At 35.7% G+C, this 23,912-nt stretch overlaps 1 protein-coding gene across 2 annotated transcripts in view; it reads right to left on the bottom strand.

Moving 5' to 3' along the window:
- CAPN7 (calpain 7) overlaps positions 1-21,894 on the bottom strand; it is a 41,814-nt gene extending 19,920 nt beyond the window's left edge. For both annotated transcript variants that reach the window (XM_007087376.2, XM_042999117.1), the window contains exons 1-11: positions 21,541-21,894; positions 18,511-18,619; positions 14,154-14,311; positions 13,175-13,242; positions 11,059-11,259; positions 9,024-9,110; positions 5,734-5,860; positions 4,868-4,953; positions 3,567-3,660; positions 1,988-2,134; positions 528-634 (exon numbers count right to left, since the gene is read on the bottom strand). In XM_007087376.2, the coding sequence (XP_007087438.2) occupies positions 528-634; positions 1,988-2,134; positions 3,567-3,660; positions 4,868-4,953; positions 5,734-5,860; positions 9,024-9,110; positions 11,059-11,259; positions 13,175-13,242; positions 14,154-14,311; positions 18,511-18,619; positions 21,541-21,642 (1,286 nt within the window). In that variant the 5' untranslated portion in view covers positions 21,643-21,894. The remainder of the gene's footprint in view (positions 1-527; positions 635-1,987; positions 2,135-3,566; positions 3,661-4,867; positions 4,954-5,733; positions 5,861-9,023; positions 9,111-11,058; positions 11,260-13,174; positions 13,243-14,153; positions 14,312-18,510; positions 18,620-21,540) is intronic.
- Between the last annotated feature and the right edge of the window lie 2,018 nt (positions 21,895-23,912).

The raw sequence follows: 23,912 nt of genomic DNA, 5'->3' as shown, positions 1-23,912 counted from the left end.
GTTTTGGGATTATTTATAATCTGGATTAATTGTAACCATCAGTGAGGATAACTGAGGGCTGGCCGTAGCAAGTACATAAAGTGAACTCTATTTGAGAAACACAATTTCCCGGGGTGCCTAGCTGGCTCAGTTGGTGGAGCATGCGACTCTTGATCTCAGGGTTGTTGAGTTCGAGCCCCATGCGGGGTGTCGAGATTACTTAAACCAAAAACAAAATAAATAAAATCACAATTTCTCTAAGTAATTAATAATGTTTCCTCTGCAATATCTCTTCTATAAATAAGGCATAAAGTTTTAAAATAGCCTCTTTTACTACCAAAAAAAGGGGGGGGGGAAGGAAGAGAGGGAGAGGGAGAGGGAGAGGGAGAGGGAGAGGGAGAGGGGGAGGGGGAGGGGGAGGGGGAGGGGGAGGGGGAGGGGGGGAGGGGGAGGGAGAGAGGGGGGAGAGAGGGGGAGAGAGGGGGAGAGAGGGAGAGAGAGGGAGAGAGAGAGAGAGAGAGAGAGAGAGAATATATGAGTATGTTTACCTTTGATAAAGCATTCTGAAAGAATTATCCTTACTGAAAGTTTGGCTATCTGAATGCATAGCAATCCTTTCTGGTATCCACCCAGTCAGTGCATGAAGATCAATATTCTGTAACATAAACACATTTTCAGGAGTGTCTATGTTGTTGCCAGACTCTTAAATCCCACTAATTTGATATAATGATTTCGATAGAATAAATCAGAGGGTAGCAAGCTGTTTTCTACCACTAATAAATTTCTTGTTTAACTCAAATTCCTACTTGGATTTAAGCACAAGTTTATCTATTCCTTATAATCTCTGTTGCTTTCCCTGAATGCAAGAATTATTTTACCAGTAAGTATGATGAAAACTCAAAAACATGTAACAGGAAAAAGCTGCTTTAATAATGATGGTGACTGTCATTCACCATTTAGTACTCACTAAAGTGACTCACTTATGAGAGTCACTTTTCTAATGATTTACATATATTCTCATTTTCTAGGCTACGCTAGGTAAATTAAAAGGCACTGAATTGGAAAGCTAAACTGAAAATATTTGAAGGACAGAACAATTGAGCATGCAGGCTGAGAAAAAATTTTAACATCCTATTTCATTTACCTATCACCTATACATTCTCTGCCTAACATTGTAAGAACCAGAGAGTGAAGGAGGCCTGTACCAGGCAGGGAAACTAACCAGCTATGAACAATGGATGATTTGCATACATTATTTCATTTAGTCTTTACAATTCTGAGAGGCGGGTGTTATCCTCCTATTTTAGACAAGCAAAGAGGCTAAGAATGCTTAAATACCGTTTTTAAGGCTCCAGGCTGGTTAGTGCCGTAATTCAAAGTTATACTAATATGACTAATCTAAGCCCAGTTTACCTCATACAACTAAAGGACACTGGCACACACCTTGTTTTATAGGCTAAGTAGTGTTAGGATTGGGAAAAATTAAGAAACAAGAAACTCCTTGAATGTGAATTTATAAAATATATATATACATATATATATGTATATATACACACATACATATATACATACGTATATATATGTATATATATATACGTACATATATATATACGTATATATATACGTACATATATGCATACGTATATATACATATGTATATATATATATGTGTGTGTGTGTGTGTGTATATATATATATATATGTAAGGATGACAATATGACACATCCTTTGATCTGAAGAGACTTCTTTGGAAAGGTACACTGTATCTAACTGGTCTTGTATCCCAACAGAACAGGAGACATATATTTTAAGCTTCCCTGAATACTGAGTCTTTATAACGCTCTATCCTTGTAAAAGAAAATAAGTACTTCCTTAATAGGGGAATTGGATCAGCATTTTTCAGGAGTTAATATTGTTTTATTTTCCTTTAAACAAACATATCCTCCATAATCTCTCAAAATAGTCATACTGGATAGTATAAGTCTGTCTGGATCATCCTGTTACTTACTGAATTGGATCCTGGGAAATCATATCCTCCCATGACCTTCATATATGCTTTCTCTATGAGAGAAACCCATAATTCACTTTTGTTGTTAGAATAAGAACAGAGCAATTCTCCCTTATGATCAACAGGTAATTGATCATCAATTATCACCTGGAGAAAGAGAACATTAATTTCCTTAGGTGGTACAAAATATCTTAAAATCCTTCCTATCAAGGAAAAAAATACCTTTCATACAGATGAAACAAAGGCACAATATGACTATTATAAAGATCATGATAGATTCAGATTTCTAGAATTTGGTCAATTATAAAATGTTATACATATATGTCTTTATTCAATTTTACAGGCTAATCTCCCTATCAGGTGATACCTTTGAGCCAACTGGTTAAATGGATCTACCATCAAAATTATTACAGATTCTAGAAATGTACATTATATCTAAAATAATTACAAAAGGGCTTCACTATTAAGGTAAAAATATTATTACTATCTGTAACTTTAACCTAAACCTAGAAAAAGACTCATGTTCAGTTGTAAAAGTAGGATATTATGGCTAAAAAATGTATTTAAATAGGGGAAGAGATCACCACAAATACAGTTTCTAGTTCACATTATAAAGTGATTTGGGAAACAAGGATAGGAAGAATTTCGATCTAACACTAATATGAGAATCATGCAACTACATTTTCAAAGATTCTTTAAACAAGGAGTTAAAGATTACAGTTCAGAAAAACCATTCTCAATAATTTTAAGTAATCAGCTAGAGCAGCAGTTCTCAAAGGATGTTCTCAGCAGCATCCGTGTCACCTGAGAACTTGTTAGAAATGCAAATTATGGCCCCACTCACAACTTCTGAACCAGAAACTCTGGGGGTGGGGCCCAAAAATCTGTTTTAACAAGCCCTGCACCTACTTCTATACACACCAAAATTTGAGTATTACTGAGCCACTGAACAACAACTCAGCTTCTCAAACTGAAAGGACTGTTTAAATGCAGATTCTCATTCAGTAGGTTCAAGGTGAGGCCTAAAATTCTGCAATTCTAGTAAGTTCCCAGGAAATGCTAATGTTGATCCACAGACTTCAGAGTAGACAAGAGCTAGAGAATCCCAACAATGCCAGGCCATCACAACAGGTTCACAGTCCCTAAAGAAACTAGTGTAATTTAAAACTGCGTATATATTTCATAAAGGAAAACATAATTCTAAAGACTTCTTAGATCTGAAGTTATGACTATACATATAAACTCTTGTGACCTAACAGATTTAGTTTTGTCTGATTTCCTTTTCTTTTTTAATCAATTAAAAACTATCAGATTAAAGTTTAAGCATTGGTAGTCATTAGCTCATTGTTACTTTCTGAAACTTTCTATAAATTTCCCAAAACCATTTTTAAAATGGTTTCTTGATTTTTAGTTTTAATTATTAACATATGATGTTATCGGTAGTAATATGCATAAAACCAGACTCAAAATCTTTTTAAATGTTTATACAAATTAACATTTCTTAATGATTCTACTCAATATTCAAAGGTGGGGGAGGGAGAGAGAGAAGGGGTTGGGGATGGGGAGAGACATTATTCACCTTTCTTGGGACACCATTGAGGTGAAGTTTTACCATATACTTTCCACATGGATTGTATTCTGGCTCACCATCCTTATTCTGAGGATAAATTATGCTTTTGTAAGGAAAATAAATATTGAAATACCAAATTAATATTCAATATAAACTACTAAGCAGGATATTATATTTTATTTAGACAGATGTCTTGGCAATTTTATAAAAATAAACTTGAGAATATTTTTCTATAATAGGCCTAGAAAAAGAATTTCATGCTTATTTAATACAAAGAAAGTATCTTATGAGATCACACAACAGGGAATAAATTTCACAATACTCTGAAAAATACTAAGCTTTTAATTATGTACTCTAATAAATTTTCTATTAAGTGGATATATTTTAAGCCAGTTAAAATAATCTACCACTGGCTCAAGAAAAGACGATTTCAGTTAACCAGAACTACTTAACTACAACTCTGACAGAGATAAAGTTACACAAAATTATCCAATAAGATACTTGTATCAGTATCAATTTTCTTTTACACTACATATTAATTATTTATATGATCTATTTATCCAAGATGGTAAACAGCTTGAAACTAAGGTCTGTATTTAATTCATCTTTGTAATCTCAAGACTTACACAAAAATCACTCAGGACAAGCTGCACGAAAAAATTATAACGCTTAATTTTTACAATGAATGATTTTAAGCTAATAAAACTTTTAAAAATTGAGAAAAAAAGTATTTTGGCAACATTTCAGGACACTCTAAAGCAGTTCTAGCCAACAGAAATATTTTATATTTTTCAGTAGGATATTAAGTTAAAAAGGTGAGATTTTAATATATTTTATTTAACTGAACTTATCCAAAATACGATTTCAATGTATTATTACTATAAAAATTTGAGATATTTTCCAATTTTATATTTTTTTGTGCTTAGTTTTCAAAATCTGATGCATTTTACACTTAACAACCCGTTTTGATTCAGACTAGCCCATTTCAAGTATTCAATATCCACATGTGGCTAGTGGCTACCACAGAGTATAATTATACATATGACATAATTTTATTTTACCAATTTACCAATTTCATTTACTTCAAAATATACTTATTTCATATATACATATTTAACACACATGCATATGTTCTTAGACTATTTTAGGGAACCTTTCCACATTCACAAATCATCTGCTTAACACACAAGGTAACATATTCTAAGTGAAATGCCTTCTTCACTTTCTATGCAGATATGACCTAAGCTATTAATTTCTAGTTAAGAAACAATTACATGAAAAGGGCTGAAGGGACAAATACAAAATTTTACCTGGTAATCAACTTCTTATTAAATCGTCTTTCATAAGCTGCACTGATAGCCAGTGATGCCACAAAGGAACAATCTGATACTATTGTCTGTTAATAAGAATTATTAATATATCAATTCGTTCATTCATGTAATTTCAACATTATTTAATCACTGCACCTAAGCACCAACTTTTTATACGGAGTATCCTGTTGCTTGAATACTAAAATAATAAATAGAAATGCTATGCTGCCAACTCACACAAATTTTCTTCAAACGAATCCTAGAAAAACTAAGGTATTTCAATAAAGTTAATTTAGAATACATATGAATGATGTATTTCTTACATGGATAAAAGCATACTTCACCAAATCCACACATTTTTAATGATAATTTAAAGGTATTTTAAAAAATGGTTTATTATCATATTACCAATTAAAGTGAACATGCACATGAAAAGATTCTTGAATCATAATATTTTAGGACCATTGTTTTTATACCAATTGGAAGATATCTGTACGTCAATGCAAAACTTTTATTAATAAAGCTTGCAATAAAGCCATATTGTTGTTCTACCACTGAAGTGTTTTTAATGAGCCTAATATCTCCCTTTTTAAAAAATATATATTCTCTTATCAAAGGTGATGTTCAGATCTTCAACTTTCTCATCTGTAAGAACATATTGATAAACAGGGTCTATGTAAAAATCTGTAACTGCTCAAAACACTTACTTATATTATCCCAGTATGTCTAAGTCAAAGTGTGCAGAATAATCTTTCCAATTATACTCATTCACCTCAGTATATAATAAAAACTAAGAAAAAACCCAAATCTACATTTAAATTACTTCAAAATCTTAGCTTTCATATAAAATTATATAAAATATTTACCTGCTTTATGCTAAAACTGGATACAGTATAAATCATTGTAGGATTGTTGGTGAGGTCTTCTGGTCGTACCCATTTGGAAAATGTAGCTTTTTGTTTAGGCGATAACGGTAGCTTGCCCCATCTATCACTGAGGTAATAATAAAAATTAAATACTACTACTAATAACAAAATTAATCTTTAAAAATAACACAAAAACAAAATTAAAGTTCCTAGAGATTTTTTAGGGGGGAGGTATAATGATCATAGCTATGCTTGTACCATCCTAAAATACTGCTTTAAGAATATAATTTAAAAGTTTAATGTAGCATTGTTATATTCAAGGAATTCAGTTTCAATAAAATGGAGCCATTAATTACAATACAAACTGATTCAAATCAAAGGGACCTAGGAAGCTACAGATCCTTACCGTGGCTCGACAAACTCTTCTCTGCAAGGCTAATGTTTAGAGTAGCTAATTACTAAGTAATAACCATGTGTTAGGCATCATGCTAAAGTATTTTACATACGCTATTCATTTAACCTTTAAAACAATTCCATTAAAGCAAGTAATTTTGTAAAAGGCTTAAAGTGATTAACTTGCCACGGTCATACAGCTAAAACGTGGCAGAAGTGGTATTTGAATCCAGGTCTCTGGTGCCAAAGCCACCATTCTTATCCATTACCCTCTAACTCACTGTGCGTTGGGAATACACTGTGTAGAATTTTTCTAAAATCAATGTATAGCACAAAATAAAAAACACCTTTCCTTAAACCTCTTCTAGAAGAAGGGTAACAGTCTTCAGGTTTCTTAAGATTTCTAGGATAATACAAAGTTTATGATATGCAAACTGAAGCAAATATAATATGTTTTTTGCAGAAAGTGTTGATACTAGGCAAAAGGAGGTTCTGTGATCAGGTGTGATCTACAAACTCCTACATTGTTTGTTTTCATTAGAGGACATCTGTAAATGTTTAATAAACCAAGGTTTATGTAAATTTCTTAGACTATCATATATAACACTTCTCAAACTTTTTGATGATTGTCTCATAGAACCACTGGTGTTCTAGGTAACATTTTGGTACCTGAGTAGTTAACAGTAGCTGATTGTTAATGAAACATGAGCTGAATGGATTAAGAAGAATTTAAAGACAGCCATCACAAAATTTTAGGGGAAAATATAAAGTTAATTCAAATCCATAGTTTAATTACTTTGTATTAACCTGCCATATGAGAATACAGAGTAAATCCAAGATTCCTTAATATCCGATCTCTCAAAAGTCCCCACAGTTATCAAATTCAATGTTTTCTTATAACTTTAATCACTCAACCTTTCTAGCCAAAGATTTACAAATTGTGGAGCCCTTCTTCATTAGTCTGTTACCTGTGAATTTTGAAATATTTACTGTTACTTTTTCTGCTGATTACTGGAGCATAACTTAATTAAAGTAGACATGTTCTCTGTCCTTATGAAATTTATAATCCACTGTGGAAGCCTGGCATTAAGCAAGTAATCTTATACAAAACATGTAAAATTCCAACTGTGACCAGTGTTATGCCTAAATTAAGGGAATTTGCATGGTGTTACATTTTAGTGTCTCAATTATAAGCATTTTCCCATGTTATTTAATTTCTTGAAAACATGTTGTTCATCGTTGTATAGTATTTGTCTTAAAGACTTTCTGTTGCGTGAGTACTAAAAACATGATTTATCTTAACTTGTTACACAAAAACTGGAACTGCAAGTTTACATCTCTACTTGGACATAACCATTTAAGAATATATTAGAATAACTGATTCACACGTTCACAATTACAATATTGATGAATATCTTTTATATAAATTTTTTACTACATCCATAAACACTTTTCAGAAATGGTTTCCTGAAGTGAAATTATTGTTCAAAGGGATACATTTTTTCTTTTCTTGTGTATTGTAAACACTTTGAAGTGTCTGAAATGTACAACCAAATTTTGTAATATAATTTAGCATTTAACAAAGTAATTATTTTTCTACCAGTTAACCCTTATTATATTAACAATATAACAAGCAGCAGTAAGTGCTTTGTATTTTATTGACTAATTACAGTAACACTATGAGGCAGATTCTACTATTATTTTAAAATTTGAGACAGATTTAACAACTTGCCCAGCATCATACAGGATATGAAACTGGATAGTCTGGCTCTAGAATTTGTGTGCCCTTAACATCGATCAATACTATAGAACCTCTCAGATACAAAAATGTGTCAGACTCTAATCAGTAACCAGCATCACATGGTTGAGTGCAAAAAATTAGGTTGATAACCCATTGGCTTGGAGATATCTAACTTTTGCCCATCTAAGAATAACAAAACACTAGAAAATGAGAAAGAGCCCTTTTGTTCTTTATAGAGCCTTTTACATGTTCTGTATATAATAATCAACTCTGATTTTTTTCTGGTAAGTATAACAAGCTCATTGCAAAAATTTTGAAAAATTTTAAAAAATTAAATCACCCAATTTTCCCATCAAGATAACCACTGTAAATACTGGATGTGTACCTTTATATCTTTTTTCTACATCTCTATAAATACATAAAAAGGAAAAATACACATACAACATCCAAATTTTTTCTTTTTTAATTTACTATACTGCAAGCGTTTTCCCTACATCTTTCAAAGATGCGTTTTTTATTGGTAGCATAAACATTTACTATAACATAGATGAGCCATTAATTTAAGCATTTCCATATTTTTGGATAGTTTGTTTCAATAATTTTTTGCTATCACAGATGTTTTGATGAATGCTCTTATTATACACATATTTAGCCAAATCTTTATTTCCTTAGGATTAGTAGAAGCCAGGAGTCATGAACCAAATAACATTTTTAAGGCTCTTAATATAAGCTGCCACAGTGCTGGAAGGCTGTGCTAACCAACACTTTCAAAATTAACCCTTTCTTGAACTGGATTTCAGTAAACAATGACACTGTCATTCTGTAACTTTTCCATTCAATTTCTTTACTGACTTTGTTGTTGTGATTCAAACACCAATTTGACAAACATTTACTGAGGGCTTACTCTGTGCCAGGTACTGTGCTAGTGTAATGGTAGGCAAAAGGAGATTTGTACGTACCCATTGCCAGGCAAATGACAACAGAGATACTCTTGCTATGTTGCCTTACCTTTTTCTCACAGCTGTACCTCTCTTCCAAATTTTTATTACAAATTATAATTTCAAGGCTGTGAATTAAGTTGGATTTCAGAGTATGGAAAAACTACAGAAAAATTAAAATGATCTTGGAAGTAGAAATTACAACAGTACTTACTTACCAAAAAGGCATTGGATAGGCAAAACGTTCCCTCAGATCAATACTCATGAAAGGAACATATTCTATACCATTTATTTTTGATGTTGTCCTATAAAGCACAAGAAAAAAAAATCTAATTGTTCAAGTTTATCTTAACTACCAATCTCATTTAAATGCCTTAAAATTATATGACAAGGTATGGTGCTGTAATAAAATTAAAGTGACAATCTCATACTGTTGATATCTTTATTTTAATATCATTTTCACAAAATAGTTGAATACCAAAAAATAACTGATTCAGTTCAATTCAGTGAGAGTTATCCTTTTAAAACTAACACCTTTCACAACTAAACCATGGTCTCAAGATAAGCCTATACTAAAGGTATCAAAAGTATCCCTGACACCAGGACACAAAACTTAGGCTTCTATCCTAAGCCCAAAGGGAGAAAGTGATCACTTAGTTATTTTGGAACTTAAAAAACGTGACATTTACAATTCTGAAAAATATGTCCTTCAGATTTTCTGGTTATGAGCATGAGCAATGGGTAGTGCAAGAAGGAAGCTATGGTCGTTGACGAATTAAAGAAATGTGGTTTGTAGCAGCTTTGCATATTTTATGTATATGTTTATTTGTATGTAACAACTATTCTCTTCTTCTGTTTCTTTCCCTCATTTTATTTAGAAGTAGTTTCAGGGTAGCTTCACAATTTAGTCTTTAGGTAATAATATTCAGTGAGACTGTGACTGACCTTGAGGACTGGTTAATAATACAGTGAGCAATGGATACAATGACTGTGTATTCTCATTTTGAGAGGATGAGAACTTTTCACCTGTATAAAGGATAGCTGAATTCTGTTAGGTAGAAATGGTAGAGTTGTTTTGTTGTAGCATGAAATTCAAATGTGTGTAGAAAGGAGCATATGGATGCTGAGTGGCCTCAGTGTCGGACTGTTACTTACGGTCTCTCACTCCAAAACCACCCTTCCTTGTCCTGTGTGTTGTATTGGTTCATGTGCAATTGTTCTAGGCTAAATGAGTCACATTAGTAGAAGAATGAAAATCTTCAGTAAGAAAAAAAAGAAAACTGCCTTCTGGTGGCTGTTGCAAATGAAGGAAGCCTTTCAGTTCAATTTTAGGAAATTAAAAGTGAGACTACATGACTTGCACAGTTATGAGCACTTTGGATCTCCTCCAACTGAAGAAAAGCCACACTGGCTTTAGCCCATCTACACTGGCTCACAACACAATCACAAGGATTTCCACAACTTTGTTGTTTTGCATTTTTAATATCCCGAGGCTGCTTCCAGACTCTGAGTTGGCTTCCTAAACCAGGGATTGGCAAATGTTTTCTGTAAAGAACCAGACAGTACATCATTTTGGCTTTGCAATGAGGTCTCTGTCACATATTCTGTTTTTTCTTCGTTTTCTTTTTTATAACCCTTTAAAGACCATTCCCTTTGCTGACCCAGGTCTAAACTATTTCATGGTGACAACTGTTTTCCCTAATGGGCTCTGGTTACCAGTTGCATAGAGTATGAGTGGTCTACCATAGCTCTATTTTATTGTTTAACCTTTTCAGTGTTCGATTTAAAATTTTTTTTTTTTTTTAACGTTTATTTATTTTTGAGACAGAGAGAGACAGAGCATGAACGGGGGAGGGTCAGAGAGAGGGAGACACAGAATCTGAAACAGGCTCCAGGGTCTGAGCTGGGAGCACAGAGCCCGACACGGGGCTCGAACTCACGGACCGCGAGATCATGACCTGAGCCGAAGTCGGCCACTTAACCGACTGAGCCACCCAGGTGCCCCTCAGTGTTCGATTTTCAAGTACATTAGGATTTTCAGAAAGACCTATTAGAAATGCTAACACTAAAATATATGAGAACAAGTTTTAACTATTTCAAGTTATGGCTATATGGCAATATAATTTATACCTGAATAAAAGCACAACACACCATAACAAAGATGTGAATACAACTCAGCGAACCTGATAAAAATTACCTGTGTTGATTATGTTAACAAAATTATTCATTACAACGAATCATAAACTGATTTACCTGAGAACTTCTATTTCTTCTGCTGTATATCTCTGTCCTTGTGCATCACATGACTGTGGACTTATAAAGGGCTGAGGTCTTTCAAGGAAGGGACTAGTCCCTAGTGGAAAATGTGCTCTCGTTGGAGGTGGCTTTGGTTTGATATTTGTTGACTTGATTTTACATAATGGTTTTGTTAAAGGCTCACTCAATGCTTCTGCTCTATAATAGAAAAAGGTACAGAAAAACTGTTCTAGTTTTTAAGCTTTCCAGAAAATAAAATTTACTTCAAGAACCAGTCAAGCATTCCTAATGTAAAACTAGTAAGATTCATACATACCAGTCAACAGTTCACTACTTAAGCTACTTCCCAAAGTAAGATTCAGTATTTCGCTACTGATAAACATTAATTGATAACATTACTGAGAACATTAATTGAGCACTTATTGCATGTCAGATACTATGCAAAGTAAGGGGGATATAAGAATGTATAAAATGCAATCTCTTCTCTTAAGGTGTTCAGAATTTTGTGGGGAAAGAAAGACAACTGCATCAAAAGTGACAGATGCTAGAAGTATTACATGCGAGTGAACGCACAGCAGAAGACATTAACTTAATGACCAAGAAATGAGGGTGAGTCAGGGGAGGTTTTTCTGAACTGGATGTGTGAGCCACAGAAGTCCACCTGGGGAGTGAGGGAGCATTCTAAGTAGAGAGAAGAGCACGTGCAGATGTGCAGGAGTATGAAATAGCACAACAAGTTAAAGATAACTTCAAAAGAATGGATGACGCCCCTGTGAAAAGTACAAATGAGAGGCAGGAGGAGATGAGACCAGGGCAAGAGTTGATCATGGAATGTGTCACATGATATCCAAGGAAATTGTGGCTTTGTTTTGTCAAAGGTTCAAACAGAAGTTCTTAACTTGAGGTCCACATAGGAGCTTCAGGAATCTTGTGAACACTCTGAAATTACATGAAATGTACATGAAAAAAATTTTATGTACATTCTTCTTAGGAAGAGGACCCATAATTTTGAACAGACCCTCAAAGAAGCCAATGACCGACCCACCCCTCTGTGTTTAGGGTGCACTCAGAGGATACCGGATGGGTTATCCACATGGGTAATAAACATCACCTATGATTCTGACTAGTGAAGTGAAAATGGAGAAGATAACTATGTGTCAAGTGCTCATACCCTCATGAATCTGGAGAGAAAAACTAAATGTTAGATGGCAACAAAAAAGAAGGATGACTCTTATACCTCAATAAAAAAAAAAAGAAGGGCTGGGGGTGGTATAGCTACCTAGTAAGATCCTCAAAAAGAGGTAATTTTATTCATACATAAATGTAATTTCCATCCTTTACCTTCATCTCTAACACTCTTTTTTAAGAGGTATGGTTCTCTTGCGCAAATCTATTCATTCTCAAATACCACTGAGCACATACTATATGTCTGGCACTCAGCTAGGTGGCTACGGCATTGAACAAAACAGACAAAATTCTCTGCACTCACAGTTTACATGGAGGGTTGGCGTTCAAAGGGGCACAGACATTCATAATAAACATGATAAAACTGGTAAATGTCATATACTTTAGAAAGTGGTAAGGTCTGTGGGAAAAAGTTAGAGTAAGCAAGATGAAAGTACTGGAGGAGATTCCATCTTAAATGAAATGGTTAGGGCAAAGCCTTGTTGGAAGTTGACATCTGAGCAAAGAGTTGAAAGAGCTACAGATACTATATAATTTGGGGGTATGTATATGGATGCAGGCCAGCTCAATGTCAATTTCTCTAACTTTAATAGTAGTTCTGGAAGGCTCTCTGGAAATCTGATACGACACAACAGAAGGAAGTCTTCCACTTCAATATCATAATCATATCAATAGCATAATTATTTTGTTTTACACATAGCAAACACTAAATAAAAAGTGTCTTGACTGATTTGTTATTTCTTGAGTTGAAAGCAGGGAATAAAAAGAAATAAATTCACCCAGAGGAAGGTCGACTTGCTCTAGACCTCAGGTTAAAGATGGACGTTTGTCACTATGAACTCTACAACACATTTAGAGACATCTGTCAAATTTAAGTAACACAGTACACTGCCATCCATGGATAAGAACTTGAGTGACCAAAACTCACCTATCTAGTGCCTGTCGAGCCAACTGTTTCAGTTTATTTTGCAGAGTTTTATCAGCAGTTTCATAAGACTTAAGAGAAAGAGAGACAGACATTCTGAAGCATAATTTTTTTCTTTGCTTGATCCATATTTCTAACCAGATAATTTACAACGCAATATATTTCTTCAAATAATGAGAGAATAAACCAAGATGACCATTTGTTTTCATCCTTAAAGGTGTCATTTAAAACAGCATTGAAAACTTGTCACTGAGGTAAACTTTAAGACCACGTCATGTGGTAAATGAGCCACAACTGTACAAACATGGTGTCATGGAAAGCTGAGCAGCAGGAGCCTCAGGAGACTAACACTCACCCCCAGTCTCAGGTTCATACAGAATCAGGCAAGATGGTTTCCCTGGACAAAAAGCCAGTCCTCTGACAATACTGAGAACACCACTCTCTATCATTCCACCTCATCTTCCTATCAAATACACTACACTGCTCTCTCTCATGCCCTAGATGTCCCTTAAAGCTAACTGTCCCAAACAGGGTCCACAGGAAGCAGTAAAAGCCCCCAGCATATAGATTTTACATTGCAACACAACAAAGCTCTCCCAAACCACTTATTTTTTAATGTATGAAATTAAAAAAAAAAAAATGGGGGGAGGTTTATTCTAAATTCATGGATTTGTGCTGGTGAATTCTTCCTGTAATAATTTTAGGTACATGGGTTTAAACAGGTTAAAAAATAACACCTAAAATTAAAAACAACAACAACATTGCCTAACGATTCAATCTTAAAGCTCCATTTTTTAACAAAATGTTAAAAATCCATCATTAATTATCTACTCTTCATCATCTTTTAATGAGGAGTGACTTAATTATATTTCTTAACGATACAGTAATTTTTTTCTTAAAGGAATGGTTAAATAAAATTCACCAGTAACAGAAGAAATCTCTTCGCTTAATCCCACCAAATTTAACTAGTAGCTATACATACGGTTTTCAGACAGAGATCTACAGCTTCGGTATACAATTCTATGGCATCTTCCACATTGCCTTTTTCATCTTCGTCAAAAGCTTGTGTAACAAGGAAATGAGCACGCTCTAAGTCCAACTGATGTTTTGATTTCAAAGGATCTGCACTCTTTGACTGAACTAGGATAGGAAAAGGGCCATATAGATGAAATATTACATTTATGTGTATTTATATATATCCAGGAAACACACCACTTTAATACATTTAAGACATTTTTTATCAAAACTTTGTAATTTTTCATTTTAAAAACAAGGTCAAATAATGATCCCTAAAAACTGACTAATTTCTCCCCTTTCAATCTGAATTTTAAGGCCTAAAAAGAAAAAAATCCCTACTTTTGTAATTCATCACACAATACATGCCAGAGACCAAAAATATCAAAAATGTATTATTTACAAAAAAAAAAAAAATTTCCCCTGAATTTATCCTTGCCAGCACTTTCTTCCTTTAAAAAATAAAACACCTGGAGTACTCCTCACATACCCCTGCCCTGCCCCAAAGACAAAACAAAAAAATTTGGAAAATGTTGATTCTAAAGAAACTCTATTTTATTTAAGGAAATTAAAACAATGTTTTTCAGTACAGACAATAATTGTGTGGCACAGTATCTTAGGCCCTGATGATAAAGTTCCTGTTGTTTCCTATTCATCTGAGTCCAGGTTAAATAATCATATATTTTTACTGCTCTTTGAAATAAGTATTTGTTTGTTTTTAATATAAAGGTTTATAAGGGACTTATTTCAAGAATGTAAAAAATCTCTTACAACTAAATAATAAAAAGACAACTCCAATTTTAAAAATGAGTGTGATGATTAATCTTATCAATTTGTATCAACTCTACTGGGTGCCTAGATACTTGTCTAGACTTGGTTTCTAGGTACATCTAAGAGAGTGATTCTAAATGAAATTAACCTTTGAATTGGTAGTAAAAGGAGACTGTCTTCCCCATTGTGGGTGGGCATCAACTAATCCCCTGAGGAGCTGAAAAGAATAAAAAGGCAGAGGAAGGGAGAATTTACCCTCTCCAAATGATGGCTTTCTCTCTGTCTCTCTCTCTTTTTTTTTTTTTTTTTAAGTCTTTTCCTGCCCCAGGGACTGGGACTTACACAATCAACTCCCCTGCCTCTCAGGCTTTTTGACTTGGACAAAACTATACCACTGGCTTTCTTAGGTCTTTCTTGCTTGCAGACTGCACATGATGGGATTTCTTAGCCTCCATAATGAGGCTCTGTTATGATTCAATTCCTTATACTAAATATCTTTATATCCTATTGCTTCCGTTTCTCTGGAAAGCCCTGATTTACATAATAGGCAAAAGATCTGTACAACCCTTTCTCCAAAGACATTCAAATGGCCAACTGGCCCATGAGAAGATGCTCAACATTAGTCAGCAGGGAAATGCATATCAAAACCCAAGATGCCACATTTATACCCACTTGGGTGGCTAAAATTAAGAAAGACAGAAAATAATAAATGTTGGTAAGAATGTGAAGGAAATGGAAGCCTCATACATTGCTGGTGGAAATAAATGGTGTTGCTACTTCGGAAAACAGTTCAGCAGTTCCTCAAAAAGTTAGACATAAAACTACCACATGACCCAGCAACTTCACTCCTGGGTATATATCAAAGAGAACTAACAACCTATGTCCACACAAAAACACACACACGTACGTTCCAAACAGTATTTTTCACAACAGCCAAAAGGTAGAAGCAAGACAATGTCCATCAACTGATGAATCGATAAACAACATATGGTATATTGACACAATGGCTTTATTATTCAGCCATAAAAAGGAATGAAGTGTTGACACATACTACAACATGGATAAACCCTGAAAACATTAATGCTAAAGGAAAGAAGTCAGACACAAAAGGCCACATACTGGATGACTCTATTTACAGGAAATGTCCAGAATAGGCAACTCCAGGGAGATACAAAATAGGTTAGTGTAGTGGCTGCTAGAGGACAGTGGGTGGGAGGAATGGAGAGGGGGTGACTGCTAATGGATAAGAGGTTTCTTTTGGGGCAACAAAAATGTTCTACAGTTAGCAGTGATGGCTCCACAACTCTGGAAATATACTAAAAAACCACTGAATTGTATACTCTAAAAAGGTGAATCTTATGGTAAGTGAATTACAGCTCAATAAAGCTGTTATTTAAAAAAAAAAAAAAAAAGCTTCACAGTTTCTCTCTTAAAGGTACGGTGGCAACTTTTTAGGACTTTAACACCTCTCTGAAGCATGTACTCATCCCATTTACAAAATGAAGACACCAAAGTTCAAAAATGTTAAAATATCTAGCCCAAAGTTTCTCAGTCACACATGACTGACATGTTCACCTGGATAATTCTTTGCTGTAGACTGTCCTCTGCATCGGAGGATCTTTAGTAAGATCTCTGGCCTTTACCCAACTAGTTGCCATAGTATACTTCCCACCTCTCCCTATTCTAAAACCCCAAAAATCTCTCCAGACACTGCCCAAAATCTTCTGAGGTACAAAACTGTTCCCAGTTGAGATGGACTGATCTAGCCTAAGGTTTTGCAGCTACAAGCTACAATTTAGATCTTTTAATTCTAAATCTTGAGCTCTTTATACTATACTGGTGAATTTCAAACTGTGTTACCCTTCCCCACCCAGAAATCAACTTATCCCTCAAGAGTCCCCTGTCAGCAAAACTTGTTTTACACACTGTCTGAAATGTTCACCTGAAAAGGGATTCTTTTGCTTAAAATAATAATTAATCCATTGGATTCTCTACAAATTATACTTCATTTGTTGAACAAAGAGGGTCAAAAAGCTAGCAAAACAATTAAGGTATGCTATGCTTTAAAAATCCTTTTGAACTTCTGTTTCACTGGCAAACCTTTATTCCTCAAGAGATTAGAGTTGTCACAATCCATGCCTGAATATCACATTTAAAAATATCTTATTTATAAACTCATTTGGCTGGGAAGACAGAGTTACTTTGAATTTCATGTTATTTTGGATACATGAATCAGCAGAACTTTGTATTAATTGAGGCCCTAATACACAGGCAGTTGACTTTTCAATACATGCAATTTCTGGGCACTGTCTTAAACTAAACTACCTCGTCCTTAAGAGGATTATCCTAATAAGAAATCGAATGATGGGATCTACTTTTTCCTAACCATGTGCTAATAACTGCTCTGATCTACTGAGAACAAGTGATGGAAAACAGCACAAAGTCCAGCACGGAATGCTGAATAAAGACTCCTCTAAGCTGCTTGTGGTTTTATTACAGGGTCACAGAAGAAAAGGGGTAAGAAGAGCTCTTAGTGAGATGAATCCATTTTTAAGGCTAAATATCAGTAGGTTATCACTTCCTTTTCTACCATGTCAACAGATTTTGACAGCAGCCACATACCTCGAACAAAACTGTGATCAGTAAGCCTGTGTGCTTGTGTCACAGCATTTGCCATGCTGTTTACTATAAAAGTAAATACAAGTTGTTCCAGGTATCAACTTACATGTTGGTTTCCAAGATATGGCTTAAAAAAAGAGTTTAGTTAAGGTCTTGAGGTTGAGGATACTGATATAGAAGAGATTATGAACACGCTGCTGAAGTCAACACTGGAGACATAACCCCTGAACAATGAAGAGGTTAGGGGCACTGACAGAAATCCACATGTAACTTTTGACTCCCCCAAAACTTAACTACTAATAGCCTACTGCTCACTGGAAGCCTTACAAGTTGATAAACACATATTTTAAATATGTGTTATATACTATATTCTTACAATAAAGTAAGCTAGACAAAAGATGTTATTAAGAAAATCATAAGGAAGAAAATATATTCACAGTACCATAAAAAAAGTCTGTGTGTAAGTGGACCTACACAGTTCAAACCCCTGTTTGTTCAAGGGTCAACTGAAGTCATTTAATCTTAGTATCAGGAGAGGGCATGTGACAGATATTTAAAAAGTAGACTTTAACAGGGTCCTAATCCTGACTCTGCCACTGATACAATTTAAATATAGGTAATTCAGTACCTCTGTACTCCTGAGAAATTAGAGGAGACTGGACTATATTATCCCTAAGTTTCCTATTCACAGATCTATCACTTATTTCCATATTATGACTTATAAAGACATGACTACCAAAAAAGAAATGAGCAGCAAGAGTGAAGATCAAGACGCAATGATGAAAATGAAAAGGAAAGAGAAACATAGGGGGCTAATATAACACTATATATGTCAACTATACTTAAATAATAAAAATTTAAAAAAGAGAGAAACATAGGGGGAAAGGATGTGATGAGAGAAGGAAAAAAATGACATTTAGTAGTCCTTTACTAACCTGCTGAATGCAAAGCCTGAACTCTTTCCAGATACTCATTTATTTTTTCTTGAATATGTTCTAGGCTTGATCCTGCCATCTCAGCATAAATTAAGGCTTGTGCAGCTTCCTAAAAAAAATAAAAATAAAAAAAATAAAAAATCAAAGGAATCTAATAAATGAATTACAATTTGAATTTTCTCTACCACTTTCTAACTCACTACTGCTTTCTATAAATGACAAAATAAGGTCTTTAAGACAGTAGTAAGTGGGTTTTATATAACCCCCCGATACCTTTTCTTCAGTTCTCAATTTTTTCATACTGTTAAAAATTTATGAACTCAAATATGAGATTATAAACATTTTCTCAGGATAGCTGTACTTCTATGTTTTCTGCTTTCCTTTTTTATGCAATAGGTCAGACTTAAAATTATATGCCTTGAAAATATGAATTAGGCCTGAAAAGCATTAGAATAAGTATATAATAATAATAATAATACTGGTTATTACTGGTTCATACTAATAATAGGTTAATGATAACTAAAAATATTAAGTGTCAAAAAAAGATTGTAAGAAATTATAAAGCTTAGGGTGCCTTGCTGGCTCAGTCAGCAGAGTATGAGACTCCTGATCTCAAGGTTCTAAGTTTGAGCCCCTTGTTGAATGTTGAGATTAAAAATTAAAAAAAAAAGGGGGGGGAATTATAAAGGTTAAATATCTCACAGTGGAAAATCTTTTTTTCCATGTAAAATACTGCCAAAGGGTGACACATTTTTTTTAAACTTTATTTTGAGACAGAGAGAGAGATCATGCCAGCTGGAGGGACAGATTGAGAGAAAGAATCCCGAGCAGCACTATGCAGAGCTGGAACTCAGGAACACTGAGATCGTGACCTGACCCCAAATCAAGAGTCGGACTCTCGACTGAGCCACCTAGGTGCCCTAGGTGCCCTTTTAAATCTATTTTAAAGCAGATTTCAGTTGTACGGAATCAACGTATTTTAATTAAGAAAATCTGCATTCATCTTCCAGTTCTTTTAATACTCCCATAGCCAGTTATGCTGCGGCTAATTCTCCCCATTACCATTTTAGGATAACAGGTGACAAATGCTATGGCGAGAAGGACCATAAAGAGATTTCTCCACGCAACACCTTCCTAGCAATAACCTAAGCATGTGCACTTTGCAGAGGCTGTTGCCAAATTGTCTGGATCCAAAGAAGCCAGCTATCTACTGAACAAAACTTTCTGAATACAGTTAGTGGAGCAGGGGTTGTTTCACTGAACTGAACAAAATCAGTAAGAAGAGTATGGTTTCGGTCCATATGAAAATTTATTGAAAGGCTGTGGGGGGGTAAGGAAGATGATTTCCTCAGATTCTGTAACTCAAACATTTCATAGGAGAAAGAAAATTTTACATGTAAACATTAAATATTTTATGTACTATTATTATCTAAATACAACATAGTTTATCTCAAACTGATGTTATATATGTATAAATATATATTTCATACCTCCAATTATCTTGCATGTAAATACTGATTTTCAAATAATTATCTGGCTTAAAAGAAATAAAGCCAACTAAAAACTTGCTGGTATCAGTTTTTATTCATTTAATCTATATTTGAAAATGACAATTAAGGAATCCCTCACACAACAGTATGAAGACAGAAAATGCTAAATATCTGGTAAAGTTTACATAAACAGTTCCTAGAAGCACAACCACTTTTCTGACTTTCCCAAGGATAAAAAATTCTTCATGCATGCAATCTTACAGCAAAATAAGAGGCACTGATGTAGTATTTTCTTTTGCTTTAGACAAAGCTGTTTCATATGGCACTATTTTAACCTATGAATATCTGTCAGTTATTTCACAAAAGTAAAACACATTGAATTTTAAACACATACCACCTTCGCGAAATTGTTCAAAAAAAAAAGTCCAAAAGGAATGATTCTGAAACACACCAAAAGTCTCTAACTATGATTAAATGAAGGCAATAAAATAATAATCTGAGAAAAGCAAACCACACATTACTGATAGCAAACACGTTTATATATAAAAAAAAAATTACTACTACTGGTATGATCAAAGTCCGACATTGTTTCTTTAAAAAAAAAAAAAAAGATGACTGTATCACGAGGATACAGCTACCTCCACTAGGAAGCAGAGGCCATGGCTAAGAGCTGGAGGAGTGTATTTGCAAATCCTCAGCACCGGAGAGCAGAGAGTGGGCTGTAGAAGGTCATATTCTTTAATTATTCCGCCCCCGGTAATTTAGGAATAAACTGCCAAGAAATGTGTAAAGCGTTAGTTATAAGGAGATTAGTCTTACCAATACTTACGATGCTGAAAAATCAGAATGAACCTAAATGTCCATTAGTCTGTAAATAACTTATGGCACATCCACACAATGGAATACTACGCATCTGTCGTTAATAAGATTAAACAAGCAACTTTAATGACTTTTTTAAAGCTCAAATACAAAGAACAGGCTAAAATACTATAAACAGTACAATCCAAGTTTGTCTTGTACAGAGAAGCTGAATCACTGTGTTGTTCACCTGAAACTCATGTAACGTTCCACGTCAACTACACTCCCTTTTTTTAAACGTGTGTACGTGCATACGCGTAGACAAACAAGCACAAAGATACATGCTCCGGTAAGAGACGTGTTATTCTTCTTTAAAACTTTATTTTCTTCAACGAACATGCATTATTTCAGTGTTTATCAGAGACCACTTCCCACTTAGCCATAAATCAGAGCCAAATGACAGCGAGAATTAGCTGGCTACTTAACAACCCATGCCTAACTACTGCTGCCATACGTAGCTCAACGGTGGACACTGGCCATCCAAGACTGTAACCAGAGAAGTGGTGGCTCCCAAGCCGCGACCAAACCCGCCCACGGTGGCAGGAGCCCGGGTGGCCTCTCCCCTGCAAAGGAGGGCAACAGAGCAGGAAGAGGGAAAAGCAAAGCTCAGTGGGCCTGGCCGCCGCGGCACCTGGACCCGCCCCCTAGCTTCATAAACAGTGCAGCGATCCCCCCGCTCTACCTTGTAGTAAAACACAGCCTCGGAGTAGCGACCTTCGTGGTCGCGCTGCACCGCCAGCCGGGCGAACTGCACGGCGTCCCGCTCCAGCGCCGTGGCGTCCATGGCGCCAAGGCCCGGCACCGGCGGAGGGAGGGAGGGAAAACTGACGAACGAAGGCTCCTGGCCGACCTCCGCACAGGCCGGGAGGCGGACTCGAGAACGCCGCCAAAAGAGCAGCAAAGTTTATTTTCAGTGACTGAGGGAGGAGAGCGGGTCTTCCCAGCCCGGGTCCGCGGCCACACCGAGCCGCCTCAACGCCGCGCCGGCTCCCAGCCTGTACGGCCGCCCCACTTCTCGGCCACCGCATTTCCCCCGTCCCGCCCACCGGTTCCACTGCGCAGGCGCAGCCTGACCCTCGGGAGTTTCTCGGGAGATGGGGAGGCAGAGGCCGGGCTCGCGGGAGTACGTGGGTGATAGGAGGGGCCTGGCCTGCGCGGCGGCAGCGCGCACGTGATCGCCAAGGCTCCGGGGATTGGGCAGGCGAAAGCAGAGTGGAGTCCGGGTGGCACACCTCCCTTGGTTTGTGGGGGTGTGACAATGCCTACGGCGGCTGTTGCTGGCAGCGCTAGGCAGGAGCGGCGCATGCGCCTTAGGGAGACGTTTTCTCCACAATGTGTAAAGGTGGGGGAAGCGTAAAGGGCCATGGAAGAACAGTTTCCAGAGTCATCTGGACCGATTTCTTAAAAATTAGGAACGTAAAATAGGACATAGGATTCTCTTAAGATACCCTTTAATAACATTTATTTTCTACCAACTCAATCATCACCCTATATAGCACCCCCCACCGTGTGTGATATTGGTTGAATTGTCAACAAACAAGGTGATTTATCTTAACTTGTACTTATCCTTTGTTCAACTCAATGCTGTTGTAATTAATGGCTTAATTAGGTGGTTATTTGATTAATGTCTTTCTCACGTGGCAATATGGATGAAAGTCGAAATTCAATCATGATGATTCAAAGCAGCAAGACGGCAGAGTACATATTGCATGGTTCTGTTCATAAGAAACACTGGAAAGGACAAGTCTAATCAATAATGCTAGAAATCAATAATTGGGGAGGGATACAAAGGAAACTTGGGATAATGGAAATTTTTTATGTCTTTTATGTCTTTTTACGTGTGCCAAAATATAAACGTTTGTCAAAACCCATTAAAGTCTACGTTTTACATGTGTGATACAATGTTTTTCTTAATAGCACCTTAATAAATTTTTTTTTCAGTCATAGTCTTTATTTAAATTGAACTTTCCATAGTTTCTTTAATTCTTCACATTTAGTGATGTTAATAGTAACTATCAAACTGGGCTGTTGTAAAAAGCACAAGAGTTGGACGCTGCGTGGAACAAAGATAGTTCTCGTCACTAGCTACTATATACAGTTTTATAACTGAAGCAGGGATGGCTTCTGTCTTTACCAGTTTTATGGTAATACTGAACACAAGCCTTGATCCACAGCAGGTGTGTAGCAAGTATTGTCAAACATGAATGAATGAACTCCCCTACTAAATATACTCAATGTGCCCTCCCCCATCTTGATTACTGAAGAATGAAATATAAATTCCTTAGCATAGATTAGAAGGTCCTTCAGAACATGACCTCAGGCCATATTCCCAAGGTATTTACAGTCACTATCTTGCACAAACTGATTAGAAGCTACAGCAGACAAATGTAGTTTTACTCATAAGAGGATGTCTATGACTTATGTTCTTTCCTTCATTACAGCTTATAGAATTCCTAGTCCATCTTGAAGAAAGCCTTTTCTAGCACTCCTACGTAGTTGTGATCCCTTCCCGTACTTATTCATTTATTCCCCATACACGTAATCCTATTTCTTATTCATTTATTCAATGAACACTGGACACCTACTTTGTGTCAGAGACAGAGCTACATATTGAAGACACAAAGGCAAGAAAGTGAAATAAGGCAGGGTAAAAGCAAGTTGAAGCTCCAAAATAGCTGCAGTCTCGGCGAAATGGAGTTTTCTAATCCATGAACAGAGTAAATCTCTTCATGTGTTCAGGTCTGTTTTATCTTAACAATGTTTTACAGTGCACAGGTCTTGCACATCATTGAATAAATTTTATCACTAAGCATATCACTAATGCTATTTTCAATTGCATTGCTTAGTTTCAATTGTTTTTGGTAGTGTATAGGAAGAGAATTGATGTTTATTTATTGACCTTGTATTGGGTAATTATGAATTCTCCAGAAATCTTGAGAGTTTGGTTGTAGAACCTCATGACAGGCCACCTCTGTGGACCATCTGCCAGGATGTCCAATCACACCTCCACCTTAGGCTAGGTGTGTGACATGTACCACAGTAGAACTTGTCTAA

The sequence above is a fragment of the Panthera tigris genome, chromosome C2 (genome assembly GCF_018350195.1).
Source record: "Panthera tigris isolate Pti1 chromosome C2, P.tigris_Pti1_mat1.1, whole genome shotgun sequence".
Lineage (NCBI taxonomy): Eukaryota > Metazoa > Chordata > Mammalia > Carnivora > Felidae > Panthera > Panthera tigris.
This window is presented reverse-complemented; position numbering and strand designations above follow the sequence as displayed.